We start from the raw sequence: 10,303 nt of genomic DNA, 5'->3' as shown, positions 1-10,303 counted from the left end.
ACCTCGAATTATTTTAAAAAAAAATGCATCAGAGGACTTCCCTAGTGGCCCAGTGGTTAAGAATCCACCTTGAAACTTGGGGAACACAGGTTCAATCCCTGGTCAGAGAACTAAGATCCCTCAGGCCACTGAGCAACTAAGCCTGAGCACAACTGGAGGATTCGTGCACCACAACAAAAGACCTCACATGCTGCAACTAAGACCCTACACAGCCAAACTTTAAAAAAAAATGCCTCAGGAAGAAGCAGGAGACACAAAGGGGGGAAAAGTCAGTCTGTGGCCATGGGGCATAGGGTAAGACAGTCTGGGCAAGAAAGATGAGTAAATGTTGCAAATGTCACGTCCTTCCCTTTCCTTGGAAGCCATTAGCTTTCTGGGCCTCTTCTGTTTCCAGCTGAGGTAGAGTAGAAGTGAGATTCAGGAAATAACTGTTCAGATTAGGGAGAGGCCTAGGTAAACAATTCCCTGGTGGCTCAGATGGTAAAGCGTCTGTCTACAATGCAGGAGTCCTGGGTTTGATCCCTGGGTTGGGAAGATTCTCTGGAGAAGGAAATGGCAACCCACTCCAGTACTCTTGCCTAGAAAATCCCATGGACAGAGGAGCCTAGTGTCCATAGGGTCGCAAAGAATTGGACACGACTGAGCGACTTCACTTTCACTTAGGTAAACAATGAGCTTCCCTTGTGGCTCAGCTGGTAAAGAATCCGCCTGCAATACAGGAGACCTGGGTTCGATCCTTGGGTTGGGAAGATCTCCTGGAGAAGGGAAAGGCTACCCACTCCAGTATTCTGGCCTGGAGAATTGCATGGTCTGTATAGTCCATAGTGTGGCAAAAAGTTGGACGCGACTGACTTTCACTTCACATGTGAGTCACCATGCTTACTGATCTTCACCCGTGCAGAATTAAGCATAAAGTAGTCCTTAATACTAACAATCCGGTGATCTAGAAAGAACAAGCTGGTTCTTTCACTCTACTGCATTTTCAACTTCTCTGACCCTATAGGAAAACTTCCTGTGGAGTCCACATATGCTGAACCCTGAGTATTTTAGATGCTTCTTTGAGTCACCCAGAGGAGGAAGAAAGCTTCAGCCAGTGTGGAACCCGAAGTCTCTTTAGAGCAAGGCTCGAGGGCCCTCCTGTTAACCAGCAAAAGGAGAGCAGGTCTGGAGTCCCCAAGGGATAATAGCAAGACTGCTACTGATTACTTAGGTCCCAGCCATGCTGGTCTAGGGGGCTGGTGAAGTTACTCTGATGGGAGACCAGGCTGATAGGGATTGGCAACTGAAAACAGCACCCAAGATTTTTAGGACAGTGGAAGTATTCTGTATGATACTGTAAAGTTTCATGACATACATTTGGTATGATAGAACTGTGCAAATGCAAAGAACCAAACCCTAATGTAAACTATGGACCTAGGTAATAGTACATAATGTTTTAAATAATATAACAATCAAATGTAGCTAAGGTACCATACCAGTAGAAGATGTTAAAAATAGGGAAACTTGGGGGCTGGGGAAGAGGGAATATTTGGAAATTCTGTAGTTCTTGCTCAGTTTTTCTACTAAAATAATAAACTTATTTTTACTCAATTTCTTGAGCAATTTTATTTTATTTTACTGACCACGTATGTGACGTGCAGGATCTTAGTTCCCCGACTAGGGATTGAACACGTGCTCCCTTCAGTGGAAGTCTGGAGTTCTAACCACTGGACAGCCAGAGAATTCCCCAAAATAAACTTAATTAAAACAACAAAAAAAAACCATCACTCAAGGAGTGATAGCTAATGGGAACTGATGAGGAACAGGTAGCAGATGAGGACAGGAGCATAGGTAGGGAGTCTGATTGGAGGGACCAGACTTTGTCTTCCTCTATCATTGCTCTCAGTCCTGGAGACAAATGAACCACCACTCTCCATCCCCTACACATTTACACATTCTCTCTCCCCTGTCATTCCCAAGACACCAGAGTTGGAAAGGCAAGCAATTTCAAGGAACAGTAATTGTCATATTGAGGATGACCTGATGGTAGTACTGGAGGTCCAGTCACAGATGGGGAACTCAAGCCAGAAACGGGAGAATTTGGCAGGATCCAAAGACCTAACTGAGCTGTACAGAAGAAGTAGATTCTTGAGGTTCCCTGTGGACTTAGGGTCCAAGAATTCCAGGCAACAGTGTTGGAGATATCTACATCTGGTTCTCCCAGTTTTAGAAATGTGTCCCTGTAGCTCCCCGACTTCTCTTATTCTAGGGATTGATTTCTTCTCACTTATTAGGAGGCCCTCCTGGGACTGAGAGGAGTAAATAAGATAGGAGGAAGGACCTGGGATCCCTTCATTGATCGGTTCCCTTTAGCTGTGTGCCATGGTAGGTTATGGAACCAGAGAGAAACCCTGATGCCATGATCACATGTGGGCTTTGTACCAGTTTTAGGAGGCACCATATGCCATCGTTCCTTATTGTTCAGACTGCAGTTTCTCGCCTAGACCCCTGGTTGAGAAATGAAGCCCAATTCCTTATATTTTTATATTGGCTTAGAAAGGGGTATTAAGGTAACACACATTTAATTAAGGAACTACACTGGAATTCATGTAAAAACTGAGAAGTTGCTCTTATTTGGTCTGACTTGCTGGTGGATTCTATTGTTCTATTTCTCTACCTATTAAGTCCATTGAATAAGAAGTATTTTGGGGCAAACTTACAGTTACCAAAAGGGAAACTGTAAGGCAGGAGTGGATAAATTAGGAGTTTAGGATTAACAGATACACACTACTCTATGTTAAAATAGATAAACAAGTACCTACTGTATAGCAGAGAGAACTGTATTCAATATCTTGTAATAATCTAAAATGGAAAGGAATCTGAAAAATATATGTATAATTCAGATATATATATCCAAATCACTTTGCTATACACCTGAAACTAACACAACATTGTAAATCAACTATACTTCAATTAGAAAATAAAAAATAAAAGAACTATTTTGGTGTCTCCTATCCAGAAATCACTGGCATCGCTGCCTTTCACCTCCCTCTTCCCCAGAAGACACAGAGGAAATTTTCCTGGTCTAAGTTTAGGTCTAGAGAAATCCTAAGGTGAGAGGGATATGGGGCAGTATTCACAGAGGGAGAAACCTGATTTCAGCTTCGGGGCAAAGGTAAGGGCAAAGCCTGAACTAAGAAGAGGCAGATAAATATTTGTGAAGGTTGTGTCCTTCACTGTTTTCTGTGAGGTCAACTGAGGTTTTCAGAGGGGTCAACTGTTTTGACTGAGATAAAGAGAAGGTCAGATCTAGAAAGCGGTCATTCAGATCAAGAGAGGCACGGAGGCAAAGGACGTGTTCAGATCATCTCATTCCTCTGGCTTCTTTTTTTTCCAAGAGCAGGTAAATATTTCCTACAGCCAGTAAGTTCTGACGTCCAGGGCAACTGAAGTTTCCAAGGGCTGAGACACTTCCGATGTCTGACCAGTCCTGGAGTCTCTTCATCCCAAGCTTTTGCCCACTTCCCAGTCTGAGCACTGCTTCTTTCCAGCAGGGCTGTTCTGCTGACCCACCATGATGCAGGCTGTGCTGCTCCTTTGCTGTGTCTTGATGTCCCCAGTGGCTGCCTTCCCAAGAAATGCCCAGGAAGGGGCCCTGACCTTCCAGCCATCTATCTCAGAAACTGGGCATCCTTTGAGCCTGCTCTCCAACCAGATCCTTCTACCAGACCCTAAAACTTGCCAGGATCTCTTGCATGTGGCCCCCTCCTTAGCCCCTCTGCCTGAGTACCTATCCAACTTAGCTCTGGAGGTGGTCTTGGAGGAGATTGGTTGCACAACTGAGGCTCACATTCTGCAGCTCCAGCTTGTTAAGATAGGAGGAAAGGACACCACTGAAACCCTCATCCGTGAGAGCAAAAAGCACAATGAAGGAGAAGGGATTGGCCAAGTTAAGGTCATTCTAAAGGATCTGGGTGGATCTCCAGGGGAGCTTAGGCGGGCACAGCGCTCAGTTACCCTTCCGGAGGCATGTAGGCAGGAAGATAGGTGGGTGCTCTATGAGACAGCAAAAATGATAGCTGAATTTGCTGAGAAGCTCCCTAACACTGAGCTGGTAAAAGAGTTTAAGGCTGCTGCCATTGACGTCACCCAGAAATGCACGGATGAGTCCTGGGAGCATTTGCAAGCAGTAAGCAACCAGCTAGTGAACAGCCCTGAGATGAAAGACTTGACAATGCCTATGCAAGATCAGCTGTACTTTATCAAGCGTTCCATGACCATTCTGATGCACATTGTAGTGGGATTCATAAAGACGGAAGTCCAGAATATTTTCGGATAAGGAAGGCCTCCAAGGCACCCTGTTTCCTTTCTCAAATGTTTCTGATAGGATCATGTACAAGGACTGGGCACAACAGGTAGTTAGAAATGTTGAGACAGCTTAGGGTAGAAGCATCTATTCATGTGATCCCAATGCTAAAAGCCATGTGACCAGAGTCAGCTTTGCCCCCTCTCTTAATAAGTCCTAGTCTTTATTTTTTCCCCCAGTTTCTCTTTGTCAGGTACTGGGGATGTATTACGTACTAGACATGAAGGATATTCTAATCTTTCCTCATTTATCTACCTTTTACTTTCTAATTCCCAACTGGATGCTGTAACTTGTTTGTGTTCATTTTTAAACTGAAAAGAGAAATTAAATGTTGCTTCTAGATCAGAATCACAGTTATTTGATCTCTTTTAACTCTGTGTCTCCACAGCTTTTTTTTTTTTTTTCGGTGTTGCATCACACGGGATCTTGTTTTCCTGACTTAACCACTGGACCACCAGGGAATTCCCTCCATAGCTTCTTTTGTGAGCTGGAGGTAGAATGTGGCAGGACCCACAGGAAGTGTCAATGCATTTTGAGACTGAGTATGTAACAGAGGGACAAGGTTTGAGCAGTCAATACAAATGGGCAAATATTTGTCGAGGGCATGTCCCTTGCTGATTGTTGGGAAAAGCGACCAACTTTCCTCCTCATGGGATGGAGAACTGGGCAGAGTGAGTTTAGACCTACCAGAGTGGTTTCACTTCTTGGTGACTGGATTGTGCGGTAGTTTGGGGCCCTATGCCTTCACGGAATGAGCCCACATAAAGCAGAAAAAGCCCCTGGTAATCTGGATGGGGAGACCAAAAAGAGCAACTGAGTCCCATTCTCTACTCCCTGGCCCCAAACTGAAAAGGAAGGGAGGCTGTGAGTTGATGGACAAGATGTCTTCCAACTGAACCCTGGGCTCCTTCGGACCACAGCCTAGAGGAAACAGTGTGAATGCTGTCTTCCACTCTAATGTGGTCTGATCTGGCTAAGCACCACTGAGACCCATCGTGACCTGCTCCTTGAGTGCCTCCTGCTCTACCCTGTGGTTCTCACTTCATGTACAGCCCAGAAAAGACCCTGGTATCTTTTTCCTCATCTCTGGGGATCCAGCCACCCTCTGGAGACTCCTAGTTCTGCCAGGCTGTACTCCCAAAGTCCCTGCCTGACCTTACCCCTTTTGTCCTCTGCCAAGAATGTTCCTGGAGCAAGCTGATCACCAGGCTGATCCCTAGCCCCTGCAGTTTCATCTTTATAACCTGGATGACATGAAAGCCAAGTAAGTTTTTTTTCAACCAAAAACAAGGTGCCAGATGGACAGTAGCTCAGGGAGAGGCCTCCCAGGGAGGGGCCTCCCAGGGAGTGCTCTGGTCTCTGTACTGCAGTTATTAGGCAGGGTTCAGCCTTATCCAGAAGAGAAAGATGTGCCTTCTCTACTCTAGAAAGTTAATAAGAGCAAGAGCAGCATATGTACAATGTAGTCCAGCTGTCGCCAGGAGTGGGAATCTACAAAGTCAAACATAGCTTTGTACTCTGCTGCTCAGAACTACAACAGACCCGAAGAGTGAGGCTGAGATGGGGCCATAGACCTGGGGCCATAGATCATGCCCAGGTTGTTGGGGGACCAGGGGCTATTGGTGAGCTCTGTGCTTAAATCTGCAGTGAAATCTGGGATTCAGTAGCTGATCTAGTATTACTATGAAAAAGAGACAAATACCCCTCTATTAGAGACTAGGGAAGAGGGCTTGGGAGGCAGCACAGATGTGAATCACCCAGAGGTGACAAACGACAATTAAGGCCTCAGAGGACAAGACTCCTGAAGAAGTGATCTCAACCCCTGCTCATTTGGGGCCTTATTCATGGGCCATGACTTAGATACTTTTCCTAGTAACCTTATGCTTTACATAAATAAAGAGGTTATGCACAGAAGGAATTAACTGAATTTAAAATTGTCACTGATTCCCTTATCCTAATCCTCAGGTATGGAATGGAATGAGTCAACTATGATTATGTCAGTCTATCAGTATTCGTGCTAAGTAAAGAGAATCCTCTTACCTCAAACAAACAAAAAGTTTTTCCTTTCATCATAAAATCATATGACTCCTTAAGACATATACATGTTTGCTTTATTACTTCAGACTCTAGGTACTGCAATAAATTGAGATTTCCCAACCATCAGATGGCCCCAGGAGCAAGAATGCTGCCAGGCCAGCAAGTCTTTCATCAATGTGCTAATCCACACATTGAAAATCAGAGATGACATAAATCTTACCAGTCCTTGTTGAAATTTCAGATAGTTGGGACCAGGATGATCTGTCTGATTAAGGTAGGGAAGAGGAACCGAGGGGTATATTAAAATGCAATCTTAGGGGTTTTATGACTTCTTCCACAATTTTCAGACCACTGCTATCCAACAGAAATTTGAGGGAAGATGGAAATATTCTCTATCTATGCTGTCTAATATGGTGGACACAAGCCCGATGTGTCTACTGGGTGCTTGAAATGTGGGTGGTATAACTGAGAAACTGAATTTTCTTTCCATGTTTTAAATTCTTATTCATAGTTTTTATTCTTGGTATTACATGATAATGTCTCTAAGTGTTATAAACTGAACCGTTTATAACAAAATTTATAGATTGAAGTCCTAACCCAAAATGTGACTATATTTGCTCAGAGGGTCTTTAAGGAGAGGGCAGAGGGCCATTAACCATTAAGGTTAAATGAGATTATAAGAGTGGGACTGTAACCCAATGGGACTGGTGTCATAAGAAGTGGAAGAGACACCAAAAATGCGTATACATAGAGGAAAGGCCATGTGTGGGGACAGCAAGACAGCAGCCATCTGCAAGCTAAGAAGAGAGGTTTCAGAATTAACCAAACCTGCCAACATCTTGACCTTGGACTTTTAGCCTCCAGATCATGAGAAATAAATTCCTTTTGTTTAAATCATCCCGTCTATGGTATTTTGTTATGGTGGCCCTGGAACACTAATATATTAAGTATGGGTCTTTTTTCACCTATTTTCTGGTATCCTGTGAGTCCAATCAATTTGAAAAAAAAAATGTCCTCTTCATTATAAAAAAGGAACTTAAAACTAAAGAAAATAATTTTCTTGCTTCCTCTTTTTTTAGTTTACTTTTTTTTTTAAGCCACGCTACACAGCTTGTGGGATTTTAATTCCCTGACCAGGAATTGAACCTGAGCCCATGGCAGTGAAAGTACCCAGTCTTAACCATTTGACTACCAAGAAATTCCCAGTTTAGGTTTTTTTTTTTTTTTCAATTGTGGTAAAAAAAAAAAAAACAAACCCACATATCATAAAATTTGCCATCTTAACCATTTCTAAGTGAACAGTTCAATAGCTGGCCTGTAACTATGAACTGTGTTCACGTTGCTGTGCGGTCCATCTCCAGAACTTTCTCATCTTGCAAAACTGCAAATCTACCCATTAAACATTAACTCCTTATTTCCTCCTCCCCTCAGCCCCCAACCACCACCCTTATATAGAAACCATCCAAAGTTTCTAAAACTTTGACTCCTCTAGATCTCTTCCTGGTCATTGCTGTTTGTCATCTCTGATTGAGATTCCTGTGGCAGCTGTCCTGCTTGTTTTCCTCTCTTCTATCTCCCCTTCTCCTAAGTCCATCTTTCACACTCCCTCTTGAATGATCTGGGATTCCCAAGTGGCTCAGTGGTAAAGAATCTGCCTGCAATGCTGGAGCCCCAGGGTTCAATCCCTGGGTCGAGAATATACCTGGAGAAGGGAATGGCAACCCACTCCAATATTCTCGCCTGGGAAATCCCGTGGACAGAGGAGCCGGGTGGGTTAAAGTCCAGAGGGTGGCAAAGAGGTGGACATGACTGAGTACCCTTGCACATTTATCTTTCTAAAACATAGGTTTGATCTTTTCACTTTCCTGTCCAGAGCACTTGATAGTTCCCCCACTGCTTTTAAGACAGAGTCCAGAGCCTCTGAGTGTGTCTGGTCTTTGACTAATTTTGGCAGCCTTAGGACCATGCCACCCACATACCTACTTTATATTGGAGTTATCTTCATCTTGGACTACTTTTCATCTTCAAAAGCAGGCTTTTTCTCTGAATGCTTTGTCATGTCCTCTACCTGCCCTCCAGATTAAACTTCTGCCTTCAAGACTCAGCTCAGGGACTTCCCTGGTGGTTCATTGGTAAAGAATGCACCTGCCAAGGCAGGAGACTCAAGAGATGTGGGTTCAATCCCTGAGTTGGGAAGATCCCCTGGAGTAGGAACTAGCAACCCACTCCAGTATTTTTGCTTGGAAAATCCCATGGATGGAGCAGCCTGGGGTCCATGGGGTCCTGGGGTCCATGGACCCCTAGAGTCCATGGGGTCACAAAGAGTTGGACGCAACTGAGCACACAGACCTCAAGGTTCATCAATGTTACAAATTTCCTACTTTTTATCCCATTGTACATATGTACCACATTTTGTTCACCCGTTTGTGACAGACTTTTAGATTGAGTGAAATAGTTTTTCACTGTGGTTTTGATTAGCATTTTCCTAATGATTAATAATGTTGAACATATTTAATGTGCTTACTGGCCATTTGTATGTCTTTTCTGGAGAAATGTCTATTCAAGTCCCTTCCCCTTTTTTTTGGCCACACCACTCATCTTGCAGGACCTTAGTTCCTCCACCAGAGATCCAACCACTGGACCTCCAAAGAATTCTCCTTTGCACATTATTTTTTTTTAATGATGGAGGCAATCTTATGGTGTGATATGTGTGTGCTCCGTCATGTCCGACTCTTTGTGATCGCATGTACTGCAGCCTGCCAGGCTCCTCCATCCATGGCATTTTTCAGGCAAGAATATTGGAGTGGGTTGCCATTTCCTGTTCCAGGGGATCTTCCTGACACAGGGATCGAAACTGCATCTCCTGTGTCTCTGTATTGGCAGGCAGATTCTTTACCACCGAACCACTTGGGAAGCCTCGCTTTGCACATTTTTAAATTGAATTATTCGTTAAGTTGTAGGAGATCTTTATATATTCTGAATATTAACCCCTCATCAGCTATATGATATGCGAATATTTTCTCCCATCCTGTGGGTTACTTTTTCACTCTGTTGTTAGTGTCCTTGAATGCACAAAAGTTTTAAAAGTTTATTACTTTTAAGTTGTTTTGAAGTCTAATTTATCTATTTTTCTTTTTTTGCCTGTGCTTTTAGTGTCACACCCAAGAAATCATTACCAAATATGATGTCATGAAGATTTTTTTCCAATGTTTTCTTCTAAGAATTGTGCGGTTTTAGTTATGTTTAAGTCTTTAATCCATTCTTTTTTATTTTTTATTTTATTTATTTATTTATTTTTCCATTCTTTTTTAAAATATTTCTATTTCTTTAGGCTGGGCCAGATCTTAGTTGCGGCACACTGACTGATCTTCAGTCTTCCTTGTAGCATGCAGGAGCTTAGCTGCAGGATGCGGGACCAGGGATCAAACCCAGACACCCTTTATTGGGAACGCAGAGGCTTAGCCTCTGGACCACCAGGGAAGTTCCTTTAAACCATCCTGAGTTAATTTTTGTATATAATATAAGGGAAGGGTCAAACTTCATTCTTTTGCATGTGAATATCCAGTTGTCTCAGCACCATGTATCTCATTCAATGCTTTCAATGCACTTGTAAAAAATTATTTAACTACATAAGCAAAGATTTACTTCTGGGTTCTCTGTTCTATTCCATTAGTCTATATCTCTATTTCTATGCCTATACCATACCGGTTTTTGTGTGTTTTTGCAAATTTTGTTCCTAGTTTATTTTTTAAACTGAAACTTTCTTTTGTTTTTCTCATTGATTTTTATAAGTTCCCAATATGTTAAGCAAAGTCTCTCATTCAGTTATCTGTTAGGGCTAACCTAGAATTATTTTCAAGAAATGCTTTCACTTGCCCAAGCATATTCTCTTGGGAGGCAAGCCTTGTTGAGTCGTGTATC

The 10,303-nt window shown here is 43.0% G+C and overlaps 1 protein-coding gene across 2 annotated transcripts; it reads left to right on the top strand.

Moving 5' to 3' along the window:
• The first annotated feature begins 3,227 nt into the window (after positions 1 to 3,227).
• Positions 3,228 to 4,693, top strand: LOC102410368 (apolipoprotein F). Of its 2 annotated transcripts, none has more exons than XM_006075009.4 (2): positions 3,228 to 3,382; positions 3,534 to 4,693. In XM_006075009.4, the coding sequence occupies exon 2, from the start codon at positions 3,554 to 3,556 to the stop codon at positions 4,316 to 4,318; it is 765 nt and encodes a 254-aa protein (XP_006075071.3). In that variant the 5' UTR covers positions 3,228 to 3,382; positions 3,534 to 3,553; the 3' UTR covers positions 4,319 to 4,693. The 2 variants fall into 2 exon arrangements, with proteins under 2 accessions (XP_006075071.3, XP_006075070.3); XM_006075008.4 differs by having other exon boundaries at positions 3,229 to 3,382; positions 3,531 to 4,693.
• The last annotated feature ends 5,610 nt before the right edge of the window (positions 4,694 to 10,303 follow it).

Source organism: Bubalus bubalis, chromosome 4 (genome assembly GCF_019923935.1).
Source record: "Bubalus bubalis isolate 160015118507 breed Murrah chromosome 4, NDDB_SH_1, whole genome shotgun sequence".
In the NCBI taxonomy this organism is placed as follows: domain Eukaryota; kingdom Metazoa; phylum Chordata; class Mammalia; order Artiodactyla; family Bovidae; genus Bubalus; species Bubalus bubalis.
This window is presented reverse-complemented; position numbering and strand designations above follow the sequence as displayed.

Excerpts from the sequence above, each read along its gene's own strand:
- LOC102410368 (XM_006075009.4), top strand. The coding sequence starts at position 3,554 with ATGATGCAGGCTGTGCTGCTCCTTTGCTGTGTCTTGATGTCCCCAGTG.